The sequence below is a fragment of the Rhodnius prolixus genome, unplaced genomic scaffold, assembly GCF_049639745.1.
Source record: "Rhodnius prolixus isolate KJV_2025 unplaced genomic scaffold, Rpr scaffold_25, whole genome shotgun sequence".
In the NCBI taxonomy this organism is placed as follows: domain Eukaryota; kingdom Metazoa; phylum Arthropoda; class Insecta; order Hemiptera; family Reduviidae; genus Rhodnius; species Rhodnius prolixus.
Genome location: NW_027411585.1, coordinates 1,192,740 through 1,220,121, shown reverse-complemented (window position 1 = coordinate 1,220,121; position 27,382 = coordinate 1,192,740). Strand labels below are relative to the sequence as shown.

General features: G+C 34.6%; 1 protein-coding gene across 1 annotated transcript in view; it reads right to left on the bottom strand.

Moving 5' to 3' along the window:
- Window positions 1–14,255: 14,255 nt before the first annotated feature.
- The window catches only part of LOC141448401 (uncharacterized), a 320,931-nt gene continuing 307,804 nt past the window's right edge, over window positions 14,256–27,382 (bottom strand). The window contains exon 6 of the mRNA XM_074116758.1: window positions 14,256–18,385. Within this exon, the coding sequence (XP_073972859.1) occupies window positions 18,303–18,385 (83 nt within the window). The 3' untranslated portion in view covers window positions 14,256–18,302. The remainder of the gene's footprint in view (window positions 18,386–27,382) is intronic.

Here is a 27,382-nt window from a genome sequence, read left to right as displayed (position 1 = left end):
AATTTATCAAATACCTATGAAGGAAAAATTAGTAAAAAAAATTTAAATAGTCTTTTTCCTAGAAATAATTACCAAAATCGAATGGCTAATCTCATTGGCGAATGGGATGTGTGAAGTAGGCGGGCAGTAGCCGATGACGTAGTGACACCGTAAGCCACTCCCTCACCAATAAAAGCACAGTTATCCAGTACATAAAATGGTGCTCTTTCACTTTCATTCAATGGTCGAGATTTTACTTTCTTTTACTTCAGGAAAATATTTCATTAACTTTTTTGATTCTGCATTACAATAGAAGTATGAAACCGGAAATATAATGTTCAAAACATGTTTATTTTGGATATTTTTACGATATCAATTTTTATTGCATTATTCGATAATTTATCAAATACCTATGGGGGAAAAATTAGTAAAAAAAATTTAAGTAGTCTTTTTCCTAGAAATAATTACCAAAATCGAATGGCTAATCTCATTGGCGAATGGGATGTGTGAAGTAGGCGGGCAGTAGCTGATGACGTAGTGACACCGTAAGCCACTCCCTCACCAATAAAAGCACAGTTATCCAGTACATAAAATGGTGCTCTTTCACTTTCATTCAATGGTCGAGATTTTACTTTCTTTTACTTCAGGAAAATATTTCATTAACTTTTTTGATTCTGCATTACATTAGAAGTATGAAACCGGAAATATAATGTTCAAAACATGTTTATTTTGGATATTTTTACGATATCAATTTTTATTGCATTATTCGATAATTTATCAAATACCTATGGGGGAAAAATTAGTAAAAAAAATTTAAATAGTCTTTTTCCTAGAAATAATTACCAAAATCGAATGGCTAATCTCATTGGCGAATGGGATGTGTGAAGTAGGCGGGCAGTAGCTGATGACGTAGTGACACCCTAAGCCACTCCCTCACCAATAAAAGCACAGTTATCCAGTACATAAAATGGTGCTCTTTCACTTTCATTCAATGGTCGAGATTTTACTTTTTTTTACTTCAGGAAAATATTTCATTAACTTTTTTGATTCTGCATTACATTAGAAGTATGAAACCGGAAATATAATGTTCAAAACATGTTTATTTTGGATATTTTTACGACATCAATTTTTATTGCATTATTCGATAATTTATCAAATACCTATGAAGGAAAAATTAGTAAAAAAAATTTAAATAGTCTTTTTCCTAGAAATAATTACCAAAATCGAATGGCTAATCTCATTGGCGAATGGGATGTGTGAAGTAGGCGGGCAGTAGCTGATGACGTAGTGACACCGTAAGCCACTCCCTCACCAATAAAAGCACAGTTATCCAGTGCATAAAATGGTGCTCTTTCACTTTCATTCAATGGTCGAGATTTTACTTTCTTTTACTTCAGGAAAATATTTCATTAACTTTTTTGATTCTGCATTACATTAGAAGTATGAAACCGGAAATATAATGTTCAAAACATGTTTATTTTGGATATTTTTACGACATCAATTTTTATTGCATTATTCGATAATTTATCAAATACCTATGAAGGAAAAATTAGTAAAAAAAATTTAAATAGTCTTTTTCCTAGAAATAATTACCAAAATCGAATGGCTAATCTCATTGGCGAATGGGATGTGTGAAGTAGGCGGGCAGTAGCCGATGACGTAGTGACACCGTAAGCCACTCCCTCACCAATAAAAGCACAGTTATCCAGTACATAAAATGGTGCTCTTTCACTTTCATTCAATGGTCGAGATTTTACTTTCTTTTACTTCAGGAAAATATTTCATTAACTTTTTTGATTCTGCATTACAATAGAAGTATGAAACCGGAAATATAATGTTCAAAACATGTTTATTTTGGATATTTTTACGATATCAATTTTTATTGCATTATTCGATAATTTATCAAATACCTATGGGGGAAAAATTAGTAAAAAAAATTTAAGTAGTCTTTTTCCTAGAAATAATTACCAAAATCGAATGGCTAATCTCATTGGCGAATGGGATGTGTGAAGTAGGCGGGCAGTAGCTGATGACGTAGTGACACCGTAAGCCACTCCCTCACCAATAAAAGCACAGTTATCCAGTACATAAAATGGTGCTCTTTCACTTTCATTCAATGGTCGAGATTTTACTTTCTTTTACTTCAGGAAAATATTTCATTAACTTTTTTGATTCTGCATTACATTAGAAGTATGAAACCGGAAATATAATGTTCAAAACATGTTTATTTTGGATATTTTTACGATATCAATTTTTATTGCATTATTCGATAATTTATCAAATACCTATGGGGGAAAAATTAGTAAAAAAAATTTAAATAGTCTTTTTCCTAGAAATAATTACCAAAATCGAATGGCTAATCTCATTGGCGAATGGGATGTGTAAAGTAGGCGGGCAGTAGCTGATGACGTAGTGACACCGTAAGCCACTCCCTCACCAATAAAAGCACAGTTATCCAGTACATAAAATGGTGCTCTTTCACTTTCATTCAATCGTCGAGATTTTACTTTCTTTTACTTCAGGAAAATATTTCATTAACTTTTTTGATTCTGCATTACATTAGAAGTATAAAGCCGGAAATATAATGTTCAAAACATGTTTATTTTGGATATTTTTACGATATCAATTTTTATTGCATTATTCGATAATTTATCAAATACCTATGAGGGAAAAATTAGTAAAAAAAATTTAAATAGTCTTTTTCCTAGAAATAATTACCAAAATCGAATGGCTAATCTCATTGGCGAATGGGATGTGTGAAGTAGGCGGGCAGTAGCTGATGACGTAGTGACACCGTAAGCCACTCCCTCACCAATAAAAGCACAGTTATCCAGTGCATAAAATGGTGCTCTTTCATTTTCATTCAATGGTCGAGATTTTACTTTCTTTTACTTCAGGAAAATATTTCATTAACTTTTTTGATTCTGCATTACATTAGAAGTATGAAACCGGAAATATAATGTTCAAAACATGTTTATTTTGGATATTTTTACGATATCAATTTTTATTGCATTATTCGATAATTTATCAAATACCTATGGGGGAAAAATTAGTAAAAAAAATTTAAATAGTCTTTTTCCTAGAAATAATTACCAAAATCGAATGGCTAATCTCATTGGCGAATGGGATGTGTGAAGTAGGCGGGCAGTAGCTGATGACGTAGTGACACCGTAAGCCACTCCCTCACCAATAAAAGCACAGTTATCCAGTACATAAAATGGTGCTCTTTCACTTTCATTCAATCGTCGAGATTTTACTTTCTTTTACTTCAGGAAAATATTTCATTAACTTTTTTGATTCTGCATTACAATAGAAGTATGACACCGGAAATATAATGTTCAAAACATGTTTATTTTGGTTATTTTTACGATATCAATTTTTATTGCATTATTCGATAATTTATCAAATACCTATGGGGGAAAAATTAGTAAAAAAAATTTAAATAGTCTTTTTCCTAGAAATAATTACCAAAATCGAATGGCTAATCTCATTGGCGAATGGGATGTGTGAAGTAGGCGGGCAGTAGCTGATGACGTAGTGACACCGTAAGCCACTCCCTCACCAATAAAAGCACAGTTATCTAGTACATAAAATGGTGCTCTTTCACTTTCATTCAATCGTCGAGATTTTACTTTCTTTTACTTCAGGAAAATATTTCATTAACTTTTTTGATTCTGCATTACATTAGAAGTATGATACCGGAAATATAATGTTCAAAACATGTTTATTTTGGATATTTTTACGATATCAATTTTTATTGCATTATTCGATAATTTATCAAATACCTATGGGGGAAAAATTAGTAAAAAAAATTTAAATAGTCTTTTTCCTAGAAATAATTACCAAAATCGAATGGCTAATCCCTTTGGCGAATGGGATGTGTGAAGTAGGCGGGCAGTAGCTGATGACGTAGTGACACCGTAAGCCACTCCCTCACCAATAAAAGCACAGTTATCCAGTACATAAAATGGTGCTCTTTCACTTTCATTCAATCGTCGAGATTTTACTTTCTTTTACTTCAGGAAAATATTTCATTAACTTTTTTGATTCTGCATTACAATAGAAGTATGACACCGGAAATATAATGTTCAAAACATGTTTATTTTGGTTATTTTTACGATATCAATTTTTATTGCATTATTCGATAATTTATCAAATACCTATGGGGGAAAAATTAGTAAAAAAAAATTAAATAGTCTTTTTCCTAGAAATAATTACCAAAATCGAATGGCTAATCTCATTGGCGAATGGGATGTGTGAAGTAGGCGGGCAGTAGCTGATGACGTAGTGACACCGTAAGCCACTCCCTCACCAATAAAAGCACAGTTATCTAGTACATAAAATGGTGCTCTTTCACTTTCATTCAATCGTCGAGATTTTACTTTCTTTTACTTCAGGAAAATATTTCATTAACTTTTTTGATTCTGCATTACATTAGAAGTATGAAACCGAAAATATAATATTCAAAACATGTTTATTTTGGTTATTTTTACGATATCAATTTTTATTGCATTATTCGATAATTTATCAAATACCTATGGGGGAAAAATTAGTAAAAAAAATTTAAATAGTCTTCTTCCTAGAAATAATTACCAAAATCGAATGGCTAATCTCATTGGCGAATGGGATGTGTGAAGTAGGCGGGCAGTAGCTGATGACGTAGTGACACCGTAAGCCACTCCCTCACCAATAAAAGCACAGTTATCTAGTACATAAAATGGTGCTCTTTCACTTTCATTCAATGGTCGAGATTTTACTTTCTTTTACTTCAGGAAAATATTTCATTAACTTTTTTGATTCTGCATTACATTAGAAGTATGAAACCGGAAATATAATGTTCAAAACATGTTTATTTTGGATATTTTAATGATATCAATTTTTATTGCATTATTCGATAATTTATCAAATACCTATGGGGGAAAATTAGTAAAAAAAATTTAAATAGTCTTTTTCCTAGAAATAATTACCAAAATCGAATGGCTAATCTCATTGGCGAATGGGATGTGTGAAGTAGGCGGGCAGTAGCTGATGACGTAGTGACACCGTAAGCCACTCCCTCACCAATAAAAGCACAGTTATCTAGTACATAAAATGGTGCTCTTTCACTTTCATTCAATGGTCGAGATTTTACTTTCTTTTACTTCAGGAAAATATTTCATTAACTTTTTTGAATCTGCATTACATTAGAAGTATGAAGCCGGAAATATAATGTTCAAAACATGTTTATTTTGGATATTTTTACGATATCAATTTTTATTGCATTATTCGATAATTTATCAAATACCTATGGGGGAAAAATTAGTAAAGAAAATTTAAATAGTCTTTTTCCTAGAAATAATTACCAAAATCGAATGGCTAATTGGCGAATGGGATGTGTGAAGTAGGCGGAGTCTAGCTGATGACGTAGTGACACCGTAAGCCACTCCCTCACCAATAAAAGCACAGTTATCCAGTGCATAAAATGGTGCTCTTTCACTTTCATTCAATGTTCGAGATTTTACTTTCTTTTACTTCAGGAAAATATTTCATTAACTTTTTTGATTCTTCAGTACATTAGAAGTATAAAGCCGGAAATATAATGTTCAAAACATGTTTATTTTGGATATTTTTACGATATCAATTTTTATTGCATTATTCGATAATTTATCAAATACCTATGAGGGAAAAATTAGTAAAAAAAATTTAAATAGTCTTTTTCCTAGAAATAATTACCAAAATCGAATGGCTAATCTCATTGGCGAATGGGATGTGTGAAGTAGGCGGGCAGTAGCTGATGACGTAGTGACACCGTAAGCCACTCCCTCACCAATAAAAGCACAGTTATCCAGTACATAAAATGGTGCTCTTTCACTTTCATTCAATCGTCGAGATTTTACTTTCTTTTACTTCAGGAAAATATTTCATTAACTTTTTTGATTCTGCATTACAATAGAAGTATGACACCGGAAATATAATGTTCAAAACATGTTTATTTTGGTTATTTTTACGATATCAATTTTTATTGCATTATTCGACAATTTATCAAATACCTATGGGGGAAAAATTAGTAAAAAAAATTTAAATAGTCTTTTTCCTAGAAATAATTACCAAAATCGAATGGCTAATCCCTTTGGCGAATGGGATGTGTGAAGTAGGCGGGCAGTAGCTGATGACGTAGTGACACCGTAAGCCACTCCCTCACCAATAAAAGCACAGTTATCCAGTACATAAAATGGTGCTCTTTCACTTTCATTCAATCGTCGAGATTTTACTTTCTTTTACTTCAGGAAAATATTTCATTAACTTTTTTGATTCTGCATTACAATAGAAGTATGACACCGGAAATATAATGTTCAAAACATGTTTATTTTGGTTATTTTTACGATATCAATTTTTATTGCATTATTCGATAATTTATCAAATACCTATGGGGGAAAAATTAGTAAAAAAAAATTAAATAGTCTTTTTCCTAGAAATAATTACCAAAATCGAATGGCTAATCTCATTGGCGAATGGGATGTGTGAAGTAGGCGGGCAGTAGCTGATGACGTAGTGACACCGTAAGCCACTCCCTCACCAATAAAAGCACAGTTATCTAGTACATAAAATGGTGCTCTTTCACTTTCATTCAATGGTCGAGATTTTACTTTCTTTTACTTCAGGAAAATATTTCATTAACTTTTTTGATTCTGCATTACATTAGAAGTATGAAACCGAAAATATAATATTCAAAACATGTTTATTTTGGTTATTTTTACGATATCAATTTTTATTGCATTATTCGATAATTTATCAAATACCTATGGGGGAAAAATTAGTAAAAAAAATTTAAATAGTCTTCTTCCTAGAAATAATTACCAAAATCGAATGGCTAATCTCATTGGCGAATGGGATGTGTGAAGTAGGCGGGCAGTAGCTGATGACGTAGTGACACCGTAAGCCACTCCCTCACCAATAAAAGCACAGTTATCTAGTACATAAAATGGTGCTCTTTCACTTTCATTCAATGGTCGATATTTTACTTTCTTTTACTTCAGGAAAATATTTCATTAACTTTTTTGATTCTGCATTACATTAGAAGTATGAAACCGGAAATATAATGTTCAAAACATGTTTATTTTGGATATTTTAATGATATCAATTTTTATTGCATTATTCGATAATTTATCAAATACCTATGGGGGAAAATTAGTAAAAAAAATTTAAATAGTCTTTTTCCTAGAAATAATTACCAAAATCGAATGGCTAATCTCATTGGCGAATGGGATGTGTGAAGTAGGCGGGCAGTAGCTGATGACGTAGTGACACCGTAAGCCACTCCCTCACCAATAAAAGCACAGTTATCTAGTACATAAAATGGTGCTCTTTCACTTTCATTCAATGGTCGAGATTTTACTTTCTTTTACTTCAGGAAAATATTTCATTAACTTTTTTGAATCTGCATTACATTAGAAGTATGAAGCCGGAAATATAATGTTCAAAACATGTTTATTTTGGATATTTTTACGATATCAATTTTTATTGCATTATTCGATAATTTATCAAATACCTATGGGGGAAAAATTAGTAAAGAAAATTTAAATAGTCTTTTTCCTAGAAATAATTACCAAAATCGAATGGCTAATTGGCGAATGGGATGTGTGAAGTAGGCGGAGTCTAGCTGATGACGTAGTGACACCGTAAGCCACTCCCTCACCAATAAAAGCACAGTTATCCAGTGCATAAAATGGTGCTCTTTCACTTTCATTCAATGTTCGAGATTTTACTTTCTTTTACTTCAGGAAAATATTTCATTAACTTTTTTGATTCTTCAGTACATTAGAAGTATAAAACCGGAAATATAATGTTCAAAACATGTTTATTTTGGATATTTTTACGATATCAATTTTTATTGCATTATTTGATAATTTATCAAATACCTATGGGGGAAAAATTAGTAAAAAAAATTTAAATAGTTTTTTTCCTAGAAATAATTACCAAAATCGAATGGCTAATCTCATTGGCGTTCGGGATGTGTGAAGTGGAGTCTAGCTGATGACGTAGGGACACCGAAAGCCACTCCCTCGCCAATAAAAGCACAGTTATCCAGTAGATAAAATGGTGTTCTTTCACTGACTATATAACACCATCAGGCATTTAAGGAGATTTCACGATAGGCAATTTGATGGGCGTGTTATATCTACTCGGGGGGTGATTCAGTGACCATCTCGTTCACCGGATTTGACACCTATGGACTATTTCTTTTGGGGATACCTGAAAAACAAGGTGATTATTCATAACTTTTTTTCTGTCTTTCCTTATTTCTGCTTACCTAGAAGCATTTCTAAATCTAGGTGTATCAGAATCAAGCCGGGATTGCATCTGTAGATGAACTAAAGCAGAAAACAAATAGATGCCTGTAACTCGGATAAAACCGAATCTATTTCTTTGGCAGTAAGGGACAATTGACAGGAAAGAGTTTGTCTATGCATGTCTAATGGTGAAGGCCATTTCGAGCATGATCTGTAATATTATTGAGGGGTAAAATTTATAATAAAATAGTACTTTTCTTCTTATTCAATAAAAAAAAACCGTTATAATATTATCATTTAGAAATTTCTTATAAGAATCATGTTTTCATTCTTAAATTGTAAAATATCGCTTAAAGAAAAAAACCTTCAAGTAAATTTTTCTTAAAAAAGATAGAGGAATCTATTTCTGAAATAAAAACCGCACCTTCCCATTTGAAAAAATGAAGTTGGTGCCTGTATCTCGCTTCTGGAAGCACCGAAAAAAATTTACAAATTAAATTTGGATTTCTAACAAAAAACTAAGGGAACACGTATTTTTTAGTTTTTTTCTAGCTATCTTAGTTTCCGAGAAAAAGTCATTATCTATAGGGTGTCCCAACCCTGTATATAGCAGCAAAAGTCACAGGATAGATATAGGACAATCACTGCCGGATGCAGAAAGATACCCAGGGGCAGCACACAATAATAAAATTAATGCTTTATACGTAAACATGAAATTAAAAATCAATTAAAAACAACACACCTGGAAAGCCTGGCCGCCATTAAGCCAGTGTAATAGCTGCTGGAGTTATAGCGGCAGGAAATCTACTGCGACAACAATATTGCTACTGCCCGCCTTCGACAGGCTAACTATGGAGGCGGAATCATGCCAATTTATTGCCCTGTCAGTGCAGTACTTTGTGGTTATATCATTACCGTTAAAATTATGCTCAAATTGTTTGTAATTAAAGCACAATTAAAATTTTATTATATGTTCAATTAAAGAATCGGTACAAATTAGTAACAATTAATAATGCTGTTATTTGGCAATTTAGATGGTTATTTTCTAAGGTGTTATTAGGGGGACAAGTTGTTAGACCGTGAATAACCTACCTCAAAAAAAAATCACCCATCAAATCAATAATTATAATTCTTTTAATCTGTCAGACCACCGGATGCTGCGCCATGATTGGCTCGGTTTTCAATTTTAGTTTAGCTTTTTATGTAGTGCAGCTTAGTGAGGTCTTCATAGTACATTGTTCTATTGAATTTGTCTATCCGGATGTTATTGAGTCGAGTAAAAGAAACGATTCTACCAGCGTGCTTCCAAGGGCTTAATGTACTTTCTTCAGAGATCTAGGCGTCTTCGAGGGTATCGCTTTCCCCAGAAAAGTTTACATTAATATCATCAGCATTCACACTATTCATGTGAGTCCAATAGTGATAGTGGATATGTGTCATTAAGTGTACCCTCAGGCAACTCTAGCTCTTCATCTAATACTTACACTCTACATTCTACATCAGGGTACCCCAAACTTTTTACACAGGGAGCCAGTTCACTCTGTCCCTCAGACCGTTGAAGGGCTGGACTATAAAACAAACTATTTTAAAGTAAAAAAATACAAAACGGGAACAAATAGAATATTTAGAAATAAAGAACAAGTAAATTTAAATCACCAAACTGTCCAGTATTTCTGTGGGAACTATGGACCTGCTTTTGGCTAATGAGATGGTCCAATGTCCAGTTTAGTTATAGTGTTTTGCCTTTCTTCCTACTTCTGCTGTTATTTTTCGGTGCCGTGACGCGTGCATCCCGCGTCATCGGAAGTAGTACTGTACATGAACGATGCAGCGCTTTGCGGCACCGCCACATATAGTGCTCCTCTCACTGACTACCAGTAAAAGAGATGCCCCTTCCGGAAGTGCGGCGGTGGCCGCGGATAAATGTTCTCAGGGGTTCGCCTCATGCAATTTATTATCAATTTAAAACAACAAGAGAAGCTAACAAAACCTAACGTCATGTGGGTTTAAATCAAAGACAAAATTAAGCCTTAAAAGCCCACAGAGAAATTCCTAATTGTATCATTAAGTGTTTGTTTAGGAATGGAAGGTTTTCAAATGCGGAGAGTCGGGCAGGTTATCAGCGCGAGAAAGGATTGTCTAATGAAGGGACTCGAGGATATGAGCTCCCTCAGGATGAAAAAACTGCACAACAGTGTTTAAAAATGCCAGTTGACCCCCCCCCAGTTACATCCAGCCTCATCCACAGGTTCCAGAGAACGTTCTAAAAAACAAAAATTTTATTTAAAATAAAATAAATAATAAATAAAATAAAAAAGCAGAAATAACAAGGTAGGTGAGTTTATTCAGGTGGGCTGTGTGATGCAGAGTTAGCCCCAGTTACCTGGTACAAACGTACTAATGGCGTCGGCCTGGACAAGGGGGAGCTTGTACAATGTAAATGAGCAAATAGCCTCGGCTATCTGTACAAGCTCCAGCACGTGCCCCCAACCTCCAGCATCCAGCTTCTACAAAACAAAAAAAATCTTGAAAGCTCCATTTTCTTGCGGGGGGGGGTCTGTATGATCCTTCTTTTTCTTCCTCTTTTGGACCCTTTTTTCCACAGCATCCCCGAGCCGGCGTTTAGCTTGCTCACTTCCGGCACCCTCCGCTGCTGCAGTTAAAAAGCAAAAATAAGTTCTCAGGCTAAAGGACGAGCTTATCTCTTCCTCCAAGCCTCTCTTCCTCTTCTTCACCACCTGAGATTTTGAAGCGGAGATTTAAATTACTAAATAAAACACAGTAAAGTGAAATAAAGTGCAGACATTGCACTGAGCTCTTAAAAAAAGCTTGTCTCTCTCTTGGTAAAAGCATCTTCTAAGAAATGCTTTGTTTTTGTTTTTTGGTAGCCATTTTAAGTATCTTGTGTCTTAATTTTATTAATTTAATTTACAAGAATCTCTTGTCTAGCAGGGAACACGGAAATTGCTGCGCAAGCAAATGCATAAAAATGTTGCTTAATTTCTGCTGGACGATTAAAACTTAAACGAACATCGTAGCTTCTCCGAGTCAAAAGTTATACTCAGCAAAATACCTCGATACGCAGCAAAATGATCTCAAAATGGCGGCGCTTCCCCCTCCACCAAGCGCTCGATGCGTGACAGTCCTCGCTTATCGTAATGAATACTTTGTTCCTTTAGCAATCCAGTGGTCTAATTTAATTTTGGATGTAGAAGATGCAAAACTGGACACCCGGACTGACCAATACAGGAGGAGACAATCTGATGCAACCCCGATTCAAAAAAGCTGTGGGTTTTCAGAGCGGAGACAAAAGATAAACTCCCTGCCAACAATCAACTATTGGGTAGAAAAATCATTTTCATTGTAGTAAACACAGGAAGAAATCGCTTAAACATCTCATAGAGCTACAGGTCAACATCGAGGTCTCACAGTTGCAAAAACTTGGCAGTTTTTACTTTAACTTTTATTGTATAATAACCCTCATGATTCCAATTTAATCGTAACTGCTGTAAATGTCGGAAATGAATTGTAAAGTCATTAAAACACCATATTTATTTAATTAAAAAAAAAAACACACGTTTTATTGAGAGATCATTATTTACAATTGACCACATTATAGTTACATTATAAATACAATAACAATGTATATATATATATATTTATTTGTATTACTTAATATTTACACAATAATACGAGCTTCCATTGTCTCTTCATTTAGTTAAAGTTCTTAATTGTTAACTATTTTTAAAAATCCATAGTTTCATTCAATTAGACTTAGTACACAATATTTTCCAAAACAAACGTTTATTCTTTTACTTCGCCACCTCTTTGAGTATTCTTCTGTTTTAGAGTAATTGATTTAAACAAAAATATCTTCTGAGAATATTTTACACGAACAATGTTTGGTTTTTTAATTTTAAAAAATTACAACATTCATAAAAATTGACATTTAAATAAATTATTTTTTGCTTTATTTATCATATTATTATCGTATTATAATTATTTATATATACTTTTACTTTTACATACAACGCAGAGATGTACAGTGCCGAACAAAAGTCTGCGTATACCCTGAAAATTTGTCTTTTATTTCGGTGGGAAAGGATATCTTGCGTGGCTTCTTTGATTAATGTTTGCAATGTTACGATATGAAAATCCTTGATTATTTATTTAACTATTAATGTGCGTTCTGACACAGGAATTTCATTTCTTTGGTGAACCATTTTAAATAATAATAAATTGTTAACTAAATCCGCCTATATTCACGTTTCAACTATAACTAATAAATTTGTAAATATTAAGATTTACCCTGTCTAGTAAGTATTATAATATTGAATTTATCAATTCTGTATGAGGACTTTTGTTCAGGCATGAACTCCGATCTTTTTATTTATGAGCAATGAGAGATGGCAGAGGTCTTTTCATCTCTCATATATATATTTAGTAACAATAGTTACAAATGTTTAAATCACATTTTTTACTCTAATAATTTTTTATTTTGAAAATTCCCGAAATATTGTGGTGTATGTAGACTTTTGTTCGACACTGTATACATTTATTGTTTTTACTTCGCTAGGTCTGAGTTCGAGATCTTATTATTTTATTTTGTACAAGAATAAATAAAGGTAATTTGATGTTCATTTAAAAGCGTAAACAAAAGAACAAAAAATCGATTACAGTAGTGGTTTAAAAAATAGAAACAGATGAGCAATACTCGAATCTCTGTCTCTCTTTCTTTTTATTGTGGAGGGAAGGGACCCAGAGCCCAGGTCGTATCCCTTCAACAACGCCCTGATTGGTTTAGGCAGTTTCGGATTGCAAGATCTTTGGCTGATTTCGCCTCTCGCGCATAGCTTCTTGGCCATGATCCTCTTTAGAATGGTTCACCTCCTAAGAAAAGCCAAGCTGAGCTGAGTTTAGACCTTAGGAGGCGTGAGAACCTCCAAGTAAATCTTGGCATGGAGGATTCAGGCTTGGGCATTGAGCTATTCCGGAAAAAAAAGCAAGCCGGTGATGGAACAATAACGTTGATTCAATCGCTTAAAAAGAATCCAAACTTAATGAGTGACTGCTCTGAATCCCCAGTTTGAGAGACAAGAGAGATCAAGTCCTGCTGACATCATCAACTTTGGACAGACTCCTTTCCTCCCATTGGATATGGTGCTCCTTAATAGGTCGACCAAAACTCTGGACTTAACAATAAAAAAGAAAAGAGAACGTATGAGAGAAATACACAGTAGACCTCTGGAGTCGGAAATGGACTGTCTGAACCAACCGCGGAGTGATCTTTGGCACCCTGAGGCTGTAAGAGTATCCCTAAATCAATTCAACATCTTCAGAATTAACCTACTTGTTTTAGGGAGATAGCACAATAAGCCACATTGTCGGCTTTTTTATAATAGGACCCTTTCCTTGTACTATTGCAATCTATTTTTTTAGGGCTACACACTCGACCTTAAATGATCATAAATTGGGACAGCTAGCCCTTTCGGTGCTGTACGAGACAGAATCTCTTCTGAATAATGAATCCTAGAATAATGAGTGTAAAGAATCCAGAGGAGCAGTTGAAGCAGAAAATGGTGCCGTCTATTGAACTGGAAAAACCCAGGATGCTGGTGAAGAAGATCTCTTAAAGAGAACTCCAGAAAAACATCATTACATCTCAGGGAAAAAAATACAACTTTTCTTTAAAAAGTTTCTTCAATAATATCTCCAATCATTCGACGGAAACATTGTTAAATTACTGACCCGAATGAACCATATAAATTATTAAATAAAATCTCTTTACATAAAAACAAATATTTTCAACAATATTACTATTTATTTATAATAAATGTTCTTTTTAAAGGAGATAAAACATACTCGTAATATTTCCATTGGTAAAAACAATCGATGTGAACGAGATCAATGTTAGTGTAATATAGTAGATAATCGATAAAGCATCATTTAAAATATATAAATAAATAATATAATATTTTTTATAAATTCTTCTTCCTTTATTTTGCCAATACGTTAATTATAGACTAAATGTTTATAAAATTTGTTTTCTAAAATATATGTATGTAGTTATATTTATTATTTATACAACAATAAGCAACTTTATTGATAAAAAATTTGTGTTCTCAACAGTTAAATATAAATATTGAAAAAAAAAATAATTGAAACTTAATATGTATTGTTATATAACGTTTCAGTTAAAAGGTGCTTACAAAAAACATTGTTAACGGCTTAACGTTACCTCTGGACTTTTTTTCTTTCTGAATTAAGCTCCACCATGAAGTGGGTCATGCGCAGAAAGTAGTCGCACATCATTAACTATATTTATACTAAGGTTATATCATTAGGATGGTTGGAAATTGATTGTTATGCTTACAAGTAAAAGGGAACAATGCTAAAACGAGCGAAGTATTCACAATCATGAGTGGATTTAAGCCCATCATGCGTCAACTTCACTCTTCCGGACAATAGAGCACCATTTGGAGAACTGGGGGATAACTGGACCTAGACGCATGACTGATCCGGTTTTCACGATGGAAAGACAAAGAAAATAAACTAAAAGTAAACAAACCTGACCAATGTAGTAGTTAAAGGGACCAATATTCCCTACAACTTACCCTGCTACAATTCGCCCATTCCTTTTTCTGCAAAAGGGAATCATAACAGCACCAATTAACTAAAAGCTTCTACAGATAATTTTTTTTTTTAATTTATACTCCATTTTTTTTTGTAGGTCCTAAAATTCAAATTTGACTAAAATATGAGTGCTTTAAAAGAACCTAAATCTTTACAGAACATACATTTTTTTTTTTGCATTAAGATTTTTTTTTGATTGTAAAGAAGAAAAACCTTTAAATTTAATTTTCAGTTTTTCTAAATATATATTAGCTAATTATATTTACAATAATTATAATTATATGCTGCTGCATTATATTCAAACTCAGGTATAAAATACAGGACTATACAAAATTACAGCTTCTTTATGTAATCAATAATACATTTACAATGATGTAACAATTTTTTTTATTACACTGCCTAAATTTTTATTACAATTATGATTTTAAAATTTTCTTTTCTTTTTAATTTTCCCTTAATTAATTAATTAATTCTCCCATATTTTAGGGTTAGGACTTTTAATTGTATTTAGACGACGACACTAAAAAAGTTTTAATTATAATCCCATGATCATAACTCGAAATAAATATTAGAGAAATCACCAGTCTATCAATGAGTCTATGGTTTGAGACCAACCGACGTTTCTTCAGTCAAAACAAGATAACAGTCTGACGCACTTTTGGGTGAAACTACATTTTATATATTTATTTAAAAGAAAAGAAAAACAACATAACTCAGGGCGCAGTTTCAACTCAAGGACTCAGGGTTTTATTGATTAACTTCTTTTGTAGACATTGAATGGATGCTGGTCTGTAAATCTGTCTTTGGGTAGACTTCAAGCCGTGATAAGAAACCTTTCTTTAAATACACCTCTGATCCAATTTCCAAAACCTTTTTTTTCAGAAAAAGTTAAATTTAAATGCAAAAAAGTTTAAGAAATTTTTCGACTTTTAAATCCAACTTCAGAGATTAAGATGAAGAAAGCGATAATTGTCTAGAGTGTTGAGCAAGTGGAGGTTACCAAGAATTAGCGATTCATAGTCTGGATAGCCTAGAGGATTAGAGATGAATAGTGTGCTGATAAGATTGTGCACCAGGAATTGGCAATTAAACGCAGATAAGTGGATGATTCCTTAATATATAATGTTTCATCTGCAGGGTTAGCTTTCAATCGATATCGCCTCTATTATCGTATAATGATCAGTGGTAAGGTAATAGCCTGTACATTATAAACCTTGAGAACAAGTTAAGCCGACTAGATTGAAGTAATTGACGACATTGTTCATTCTTGCGGAATGGATTGAGTTGAGAGGTAACTTGGGAAAGAATGTTGGGACGAGCAGGAGTTGACATGAAGGGTATGGTGGGAGCAATGCCTTTAGCGATTTTCCACCTCAGAAATATTCCCGCACCTCCCCACGTGTTCTCGCTGACGGAATTAAGATTCTTGCGACAATAATCGCAACATCAAAAGCCTTGGGATGGATAACTATCACACAGGCGGCTTTTCATTAATAAAGACTGAAAGCATTCTTGATCTGTCGCACAGCTTTCACAGAAATTCCTGTACTGGCTGAGGGACGAGCAACACTGTGAGTAACTGTGGAAACTGAGGAAGATGCTGAAGAAGCTTCTTCAAGTTTGGCATTAAATTGATGAAGATAATCTTAATCTTAACTTAATCACCCAGAAAGTTGAATATTTTAGAGAAGCCATAGTTTCTAGCCTTCCTCTAGGATGAGAATGCCAGAACTAAAAACGGCTATGGTAGCTGCAGCATCCTCCAACATTTAACCACAAAAGTTACCAAAAGCACAGCCAAGTACAGTTTCGAAACTCTTAGCGCTTCTTTTTGACTCTCAATTCTTATCTCAGTGTTCTTCTTCATCAACGCCAATTTATGGTTTGTTTTTTCTGCAAAAGAGATCGAACATTGGAGTTGGTGTAGTTTTTTTTGGAAAACGAACATCACAGCCGGAAGTGATCAATATTTACAGACCAAGCATCTTTTTTTAAAAAACATGTGTTTCCGTTGAATGTATGATAGGCATTAATATCGATGAATTTTTGAGCTATTTACAATCTTTTCCTTTTCTTGAAGATCAAGAAAATTCTTTTTCCAAAGTACTTTTTGAGTGACGTTTTGTTGATGGTAGCCAAGTCAAAGAAATGCCGCCTTCTTGTAAGATGTAAGAAATGACACAGATACAAAGACATCTTGTAGTTGCATATGGGCTCTGTGTGTGTGTGTGTGTGTGTGTGTGTGTGTGTGTGTGTGTGTGTGTGTGTGTGTGTGTGTGTGTGTGGAAGTCCTCACTGGCGATGACGTCTTTCCTGGCGGTATTTTTGATTGTGCCAGAACAAAAAGTACTAAAGAATCTTAACGCCTAGCGCGATTGACTTTCAAAATCCTATTTATTGTATTGTACTGTATTTGGTTTATATTTTATTGACAGTTACGTTTTTCTGTCTGGGAAGTCCGCTACGATGAGGTACTATCCACCTGGAGAGGTCAGCACATGTCTTACTAGTCCATCCCATTCGAAATACTCCCAAACAATTTCGCCGATAAATGATCGCAGGTCTAGCCCAGTCTTCACGGCACGACAAGTTCAGAGAAGATGAGTAGACTATGACAGAGGATACTCTCTGTCTCTCTCTCTATGTACTGCTTTCTAATCGCTAGACTATAAGATTCTCTTGGTGACTTGAAAGCAGATCATATCTCTAAAACAGGATAAGTCTGCGATGCTTGTAAAGAGAAAAGGCTTTATCTACTTGCCCTACAGGAGGAATGGGATATAACAAGCCTTTGTCTGAGCAGTGCCCTCTGGGAACAGGACCCGGTCCTTTTAATCTCCTAACCCTAAAGTTTATTTTTCCAGAAAAAGCTCAAAGTGCAACTACCAATTCATTATGTTGGTGTAAATTTGGCTTAAGTTCATTGTGTCTGTCTGTGTGTGTTGAAAGAATTTAATTAGAAGCTTTTTTATCATCTTTAATTACATTTCTTTTGGTTATATTTTCTTTGCCAACAACTTCATGTTGCTACAAAAAGTATGGCCGAGCATTTGTGACGTAATATGCTACGGCTTGTGTATTGTTCAACAGTGTTCCATAATTGCTAAACATGGCGCTTGGGACCGGAAATAGGCGGGCTCGATTTTCTCTCACCATTTTCAAATTAAATCCTTTCAATGAATGCCCATCATAATTACAAAATATTTTTTTCATTTCTTATTATTTATGGTTATAAGTAAATTTCTGTTTTGAAAATATTAATTGGGTAGAAAACTTTTTAGGTATACTTGACCTGGATCATAGATTTATTCTTTTTTATAACTATTTTTTCTTTAATTTTCTTCGACTTTTGCTTAATTTAATTTTTTTTTTCTTTTTTTTGAAAAAATTACTTATCACTTTTTAATTAGACCTCGCGTACTACCTTGCAAACATTGTGAACATGATCACAGTTAACAGTAGACTGGATGGAAATGTGCAACAGCAACAACTGGGCGATGTAACTGCAACAGAAATGAACAAAACAATGTAACAAAATCAGTACTGTTGGAGACTGAATCATAGGTTTCAATAGGATGAAAAATTAATGCCAGTTTCAGTCTTGATATATTCATTTATTATGCCGAGCTTTCGGACCTAAGGACTAGGCCATCTTCAGGGCTAATTTACAATATACTGTACACAGAACTATCACATTCAGTCTATGAACAGACAAGACAGAAGACACACCAACCCTCTAATGATGTAAAACAGTATAATATACTATTATGTCAAATTAGCCCTGAAGATGGCCTAGTCCATAGGTGCGAAAGCTCGGCATAATAAATGAATATATCAAGACTGAAACTGGCATTAAATTTTCATCCACTATAACAAAATCATCAATATTACACAGAAAAATACAAATCCTTGTTATTCCAATTACTCTAATTAATGCTGTACTTCTCTCACAATAGTTGGTAAAAGTATTGTGATCACAATAACAATTCTTAGAAACTGAGTATTCAGTGAAAAATAATCGGTTTAAAGGTTTCCAGAGTCCGGAAATGGTGTATATGTGAAGGAAATACAGTGGAGTCTCGGTTATCCGTCATGACCGGGACCGGACACGTGACGGATAGTCGAATAGACGGATAATGGAAAAAAACAGGAAAATTTCCAGATTCTTTTGTTTAACGTGTATAAAACTTTGTAATTAACTGGTATACATATTTTATACGTTTATACGCTTAAGCCATAAAGGTCAGCTATCTTTCATTATTCAATTCATTCTATTGTGTATTAAAATTAATGAATACAATGTCGGCGACATCTAATCGGTTTTGTTTGTGGTTGATCTTTTAAGGGAAAAAACCCACAAACTGTCGAATGGTGGACACGAGTTTGTACCTAAAAGACAAAGGGAAAAATCTCAAAAGAAAGTTTTCTTTCTAAAATAATTTTTTTGGGCTTTTTTTTTTAAATTTTTAAATACTGAGGAGAGTGACGGTTAATTGGAATAGACGGATAAAAGGGTGACGACGGATAACCGAGACGCCACTGTAGCTCGAAGAAGGAAATCACTTAAAACAGAGAATTTATATTTCTGCCCTGAGCGATGAAAAATCCCTCGAGATTTTCCACTTTTCCCCAGTTATTCTCGAAAATGATTTTCCCATTAAAGTATTCATAGTGGACTACAACATACGTAGTTCGATCATTTCCCTGGAAAACTTTGATTAAAAGAGTTTTTCTGGGACAGAGTAGTTTGTTTTTCCAGGTTTTCTTTTGAGTTTCCGCTTTGCTGTAATTATATCCACAGCAGGAAGTGCTACTTTGCAGTATTCATTTTTCCCTTTACTGAAAACTTTTCCAAAATACTTCCTACAACTTCCTATAAAATTTCTAAATTGATCGAAAATTTTATTCGACTGTTTTCATTAAAAAAAAAAAAAAATTGTTTAGGGCATTTCAAAGGGTTGATTTAATGTGTTATATAATACAGGACAAGGGCAAATAGATAAATAATGTAAACTAGATGGCCTGGGCCCTTATTAGTCCATGAATACTTTGTTCTCAATTACTGCAGTTACATTACAGAAATGTAATCTAAGTGGGCAACAATTATGTCAACTGTAACATTAAGGGGACCCAGCTTAGCTGTACTTAACACTTCATTATGCATATTGCATATGTGGGATTTACGTTGTATTATATCCGTATATATGGTTAAAGTGCACTTGCATGATATATGGATGCAGTTTAGTGAATTATATGCGTTGCTGGATTTGAGGGCGCTGATAGATTTCCTGAACAAAAGCGTTTCGTTTAAAAAGTTGAATTATAAAGGTTGGATTAAATGGCTGAAGGTACAAAAAATCAGCAATCACCGAACATTTCATTTATATTTCAGCTGGTAATTTCAGCCAGATGGAAAAATTAAAAAAAAAACAACGTTTTATTTAAATATGCATTTTTCCCACCCGCTGTTCTGCTGTGAGTACATAATCAATATTCAATATGCAATTACTGGACCTATTAACCTGTACGTTTAGGGTTAATGGATTGTTTCAAATCTGAAGGCAAATTCAATTTTTTTTCTGTCACAACTAAAAGATTTATTTATTTATTTATTTATTTTTAAATACATATATTTATTAATATCGATACATTTCTTACAATTCGATACTTTAATCGATAGGAGATTAGTTCAGTGGTTTCCCTCTCTGGATTCCCACCATAGTTTCTGGACCAGCTGTTTTTAGATTTCCACCATCTTAGAGCTCATTTCCGGAAATATTTTTGCCCAAAATTTTGTTTAAGGGTAGAAGGGAACGAGATATCCGCTGAGGGGATGCTGAGTATAGGTGGAAATTCGAAAATAAGTATGAAAACAAACTTTCCCTTTTTACCTCAGAGAAATCTGAAAATGGAACGGTTATTTATCCTACAAAACGGAAAAGATCTGCGCAAGCAATGCTATTAACAAAGCTTTTCCGAGTTGCATAACCTTCTGAACTAAACTAGCCAAGAATTAATTAAATTGTAAAAAAAAAAAATATTTTGTATATTCTAGAGGGAATATAAATATTCTAGAGGGAAAAAAGGGATTTTGAAGGGCGTGAAGGGAGAGAGTGACAAAGTAAGGAACTTCTCCGAGCTAAACTTAGTTCAGACTAAGCCTAAGCCTTCCTCACCACTTCCACCCGATAGAGAATCCCTTTAGCCCTTCTGAAATGTCCTTGAAAATTAATTCAATAATTTAGAGGGCACAGAAAAAAAGGGTTCATCATTAATGAACTATAAATTTTCTCAACACAATAAATTTAATAGTTCATTCAGGTTGAACTTTAAATCCTTGTTTGCCGGAATGATTCCCAATTATATCCGGTCGCCCTCAGATATAACGACAAACCTTACATCTACCTCAATTCAATTTATTTATTGATTTCTCTGTAGGTGATCTCAATTAAGAGTTAGACTTCATAAATCAGTGACAGTAAAACTGTAAACCAAAAGAAAGTAAATTAAATTAACTAAGAAAATAATGAGGTAAAATTGCCAAGTTTTACAAAAATACAAGAAAAAAAAGAAGTTTTTTACAACTGATAAACACAAATAGGATATAAAATGATATTTCAGATAAAAGAAAACTAATAAACTTGAAGTCCTGGTCCTGGCAAGTTCAGGTCTTCAGGACTGTTGATGACACAGCCGGATAATTGCTTTATTTTTATCTTGATGTTACAGAGAGGCTGGAAACTGATCTGTTCTTCTACGGATACAAGTCTTCCAAGGTCCTTACAATCACTACCAATTCTTGTGGCCTGATTATTAAGAGTGTTATTGTTGTGTGTTGAAATTAATTTGATATGACCAAGAGAGAGATCTGAACTGTACTTTAACGTGGCAAAATGAGATTTTACAATTATTGGAGTACAAAGAGGGCGTGCCAGGGATTAACGATTCTATGCTAAAATTTAGTTCAACCAGATTGAAGTGACTCCATGATCTTGGAGCTTAAGAGTACTTAGAGTGGATTCTGGGAATTTCTTTTTTGAACAGAGCAGGGTTATGAAGCTCAAATAGCAATTCAATTAATTCAGCACAATTATAAGTAGGAAGAAAAATTATATTAAAGAGGATGGCCATTGAAGAATATGGATTCTAACCAAAAAGGTTTATGTAAGTGGTCGCAACCAGATTCCTCAGGTGGCTATCTTCATTTTGAAAACAATATGTCCTCTTATTGAGAACAACTTAATTACAAAACTCATCAAGAACAAATTAGTCCAAATACTAAATTTAAATTTGATAGAATTACTAAAATTCAATTAATTACTTAGTTGCTTTAAGTAAATCTGTTAGTTGATCAACCCGGTTTACCTGGCCAAATAGTTAAAGCTAGAGCTGTTAAAGTCTTTATTTCTAGTCCAAAGCAACTGAATAGACAGGTTACACTGTGCGTAACAGGTAACAATTTGCAAAGAGGGTTAACCCAATGAAATCCTAGGGCTTAACTGTAACCAAAAGAACCCATAGTTCTAGACGAACTCTGGCCAGGATGTGGGTACTCTATCTTTCTACCTGAACTCACACTTACCCCCCACTTTTCTGGGAGAGGGGGAGCATTACCATCTACTATTCAGAAGGCCGTATTGTGGTTACACTTACCCGTTTCACCCAGAGCTAGCTTTATAGAGTGTGCCTCCTCCCACCGTCCTCCGTCCAAATGGGTTGTTAAAGAGTAAGGGAGTTATACTCCCATATTCTGCGCGGGTATCCAAGAAGAGACCAACAATCTGCGGCAACCCACTTTGGTATTAACTGTATAGCCTGTGTACCCTGTCCAGTTCTACGTCTAAGCTATTATTCATTCGGTCCAACTCTGTGAAATTTCCGCCCTGCTTCATTTTCGCCAAACATTTAATTAACTTAATTTGAATTTAAGCCCCGGGCATACTTTATATCCACAGAAACCACAGTTCTCTTTTTTGGTAACTGCTTCCGTACTTGCAGGTTCTCCTTTTTGAGTTTCCTTATGCAATATCCGTTTTGATGTCCTCTGAGTCTAGCCCGGTAACCCCATTTATAGTTTAAAGTTGGAATTCTGAGGTTTATTCTAGTGTTTATACTAGAATTTAATTTATTATTTCAAAAATTGAAATTAAAAATGTTAGTAACTTAATACGGCCAACATAAATTGTCACCTGCACAAAACCAAGGGAAGCAAGTTGTACTGCAGTGGATCCCAAGTCATGCTGGACTCCAGGGCAACGAAGAAGCTGACAGATTGGCAAAAGAGGGGGCGAATCAAGTTCAGTTCGAGGCCCCGCTGCCGCTTAGAACTGCTAAGAGAGAGAGATCCGGCTCCGATTTCGATCGAAGATGGCCGAAGAACAAAGGGGAAAAGCACAAGGGAAGCAGTGGGAGGTGCTTGGAAATAACAAAGGAAGACTCCCCACCGATCTGCTTAGATCTACAGCTGTGGCATGCTTTAGATTATTGACGGGGCATGATTACCCTCAGAAGCATCTCCACCGAATTGGCATTAAGGACAGTAGTATCTGTGTGCTTTGTGGAGGAGATGTTATGAACGGTCCGCACCTGTTAGCATGCTCCCAACTGCAGGATGTCCGGGACAATATGCCCAAGGGCAAAAAAAAAAAAATTATATTGGGCTGCCAGACGTCGCATGGCCGAAGTAGCCATTGACCATGAAGGCATAGGACAAAAAAAAAACCTGCATCTTAAGTTGAGGAGCAACATTAGGTCGACCAATCTAGCGAACCGCCATTTTAACATAATTCACACAATTAGCAGAGATAGTTCAAAATTGAGCAACTATTTAGGATATCGCGAATTATAGCAAATCCTTGGCAATATCCGCTCATCCTTGCTCACTTTGAAGACACATAACAAACGATTAAATTCCTCATACCGATCCGCAGCACACAAAGTGGCCACAAATGGAGAAGAGACATTCTCAAAATGATTATTCCTGTGCTACAGTCTGATGCACTTGTAAGAAAAAGGTAATTCACCGTGAATTTTTGCACGAGAATTTGTGGAATTTAAAAGAAATTGATCTATTTATTGATCTGAGAATGGAGCGAGAAAAGATTAAAAAGGTTGGAAACTAGATCTTTCTTAAATTATAGAAAATAAAATCCAAGAGAGAGAGGTATTTTACTTTACGTTTCAATTTTTAGGAAGAATTTTTTTTGTTTTTCCAATTTTAAAACACCATTCAGGACTTTTCTTTAGTGGAAAAACAAAGGGAAAATCTTGCCCTTCTTTTTCTTTTCACAATTTTTACTTCTTTTTCTTTCTATTCTAATACTCCCACCTCTATCTTACATCCACCTCCTTTTTAATTTCCAAATAATAAGAATGGAAAAGAGGTTTTCAATTATGATTTAAGGAAATATATATATATATATATCTCGGTGTGACAAATAAAAAAAAAGCTAGGAAGTAAGGAAAGCGGAGAGTTTGGCCTCCAGGAAAAACCTGTTTTCCTTGGACAGAGTGGAAGCCAAAAAGGAGAAGAAGAAAGAAAAAGACCATTTCTTATTCCGCTAAAAAGGAGGCCAGAGAAAGGTTTGAGGTGGCCAGTAGATTTCCAGCGAGCTAAAGGACCTCACAGCGTTTGGCCGAGGTGCAAGTTTCCATTGTGGCGCGATTCTTCCCTCTGCGTTCCCCTGCCCACCACCACTAAACGCGGTCTACTTGGTTAAGCTTGTATAAATCTAAAGCTTTATAGCTTTTACACTGTATTCACCAACACTTAAACACACACACACATCGTGAAAGAGCCGATTGAAAGCAATGCTATTCATACTTTTCTCAATCCCTCCATTTTTTTTTTTTACACTACACGCATGCGCACAAACACAAGAGTCCCCCCACCACAACCGCTACCCAAAACAACTAAAAAAAAAATTCCTACAAATGTCGCCAACCATTAGACCCTATAACTAGGTACTGAATCAAAAAAACTTTTTTAATTTGCCTAAAAGGGATCGTAATTTAAAATTAGATTCTCTTCCAGAATCCTGGGGTTCCCCTCCTTTCTCTTCTCCTCTCTCTTTCTTTACCCCCTCCATCAATAACCCCTCCATAGCTTGGTCACCCGCTGCAGGCGAGAAAACATCACTTTTCTGGAATTTAGTAGAACTGGAACACTTTTTACGATGTAAAAAAATTATTTTTTTTTGTTCCTCGTTTTATAACAACTGGCCAAGCTTTAGTGTAGTACCAAAACTATTTGTTTTTTTTTGGGGGGGGGGCTTTGTAACGTAGAGCTTCCAGAGTGGCTCAAAAGCTCGCAAATTTGGATCCCCTCTAGTCGTGGCCCTAAATATACTATAGTGAAAGCATATCCTCGGACATTTTGTTGACCCAGTCACAAAAGTGATAACTCACATCTAGTCACAGTTAGTCCACCCTACAGTGAACCCTTGCCAGATTCACAAAATCTGCCCTACCAACCTTAGGTTAGGGGTCAGAAGCACAACTTTACCATTCCCTACGCATTCCTGGATTTTGAATATTCCTGGCACTTTTACTGCTATTTTTTTTTTTTTTTTTTTTTGCCAGGACAATTCACATCAATTGTGAAATACTTTCTCTAATAAATTTGTTTTCATTGTGTAAATTTGCAAAATTAAAACTCTGGTAAGCACACTCACACGTATTGCTCCCATGCTTACTTGTTCCTGTTCCTTACATGTTTAAGTGATCAGCAAATATAACTACAGGAACTAGCGACAAATTCAGCTTACAATTTGTAGCCATAAGTTATACAATCCCTCCGTACATTCACCCCCTAAAATGGAGGAGAACTCTCAAAAATATGAGGGCTTATTTTTTTGAAATAAACACGAAAAACTTAAAATGGCATCAGTATTTCCAGTTTACTTATCTCCAAAAACTGACGCAATGATACTTCTAAAACGTCACCTTCTAATTACGAGATATTGTATTAGTTACTCGTACGAGCAAAACGTAACAAAAAACGGTACTTCCGGTTCGCGCTTAAATCATACTTAATATTGTAACAAACAGGTGCTAAGTTCTATTACATTTTTTCAGAAATTACACGTTAGATAGTAGGCGCCACCTCTAACATTGGGCGCCACGGTAGCCGAGCGGTTAGAGGTGAGACCCGCAATGCTAAGATGTATTGCTGGTTTAGTGGGTTCGATTCCCGGTGACTAGGCTTAGGATTTTATTTAATGGTTAATAAGTGAAATTTAATAGTAAAGTATGTTAGGCGGTTATAGGCTAGACCCGCAATGCTAACGTGTATTGTTGGTTTAGTGGGTTTGATTCCCTGTCTCAAGGCCTTGTATTTTATTTAATGGTTAATATGAGAAATTTATAGTAAAGTATGTTAGGCGGTTATAGGCTAGACCCGCAATGCTAACGTGTATTGTTGGTTTAGTGGGTTTGATTCCCTGACTCAAGGCCTTGTATTTTATTTAATGGTTAATATGAGAAATTTATAGTAAAATAACTATGTTTGCTAATCGCCTCAGTCAACGACACCTAATTGGCAGTTGGACGTAAAGCCTGTCTGAAAAAATAGGGTAATTACTTTACGTTAGAAAGAGGTCCAACCACGCCTTCGCTTTAAAGTGACTATAATCCAATTTTAGCAGGAAATGGTTTATTATCCATGTTTCCTGCAGTAAGTGTACAAATTCAAATTCAATTTTAGTAGATATTTTGGAGGAAATGGAAAAAAAAAGTGTCTAAATACGTACTACCGGTTGACTGATTTCACCTAATACGTTTTGTGACTTCCGCTGTTATTACAGAAGGGAAATGTCATATTTAAGCTTGTTAATTTAATTACGTTGGATACACATTCATACGAGCACTAATTTTTAATAATCACTTTTTCTGATTTAAAGGACAGTAAGACTAGTATTTCCGCTGAAAACTTTAAATCTGCCCTTTTTCAACGAGCTGCAGAAGGAAGTAAAATGGAGCACAAAAGAAAATGGTTCCGGTGGGGAGCAACAAATTTATTTACAATTTGATTTAAATATGTATTGTATAAAGTAATGGCAGCGTGAAAACATGAAACACTGGAACTGTTGCAAGTGGAGAAGGGGGGCCCGAGGCCAAAACCATGTAAAACCTTGGAGGTCGAGCTGTGCTCAAGATGGAGCCCAATGCTTTGTCCTCCTTCTCACTATGCACATATAAATGGATTATTTTCCAGGAGAGCTCTTCCTGAAACACTTCAGTGTCTCAAATTCTACTTTGCGCTCAAACATCTGCACAGACTCCCAGTTAAACTTACCTATTTAAACTTTACTCACTAAATTTTAAATGTTAAATTTATTGATATTACTAATTGTTTATCACATTCACTCACTACCGATAGAAGGAAAAATTGCGATAAAGACACGGTTTTTACTTAAAACTGAGCAGTAAGCTTCATTTGTCAAAAAATGGACGAAAAAGCGTGACGTTGAAAAACTCCATATTTTAACCCTTTAACGCCC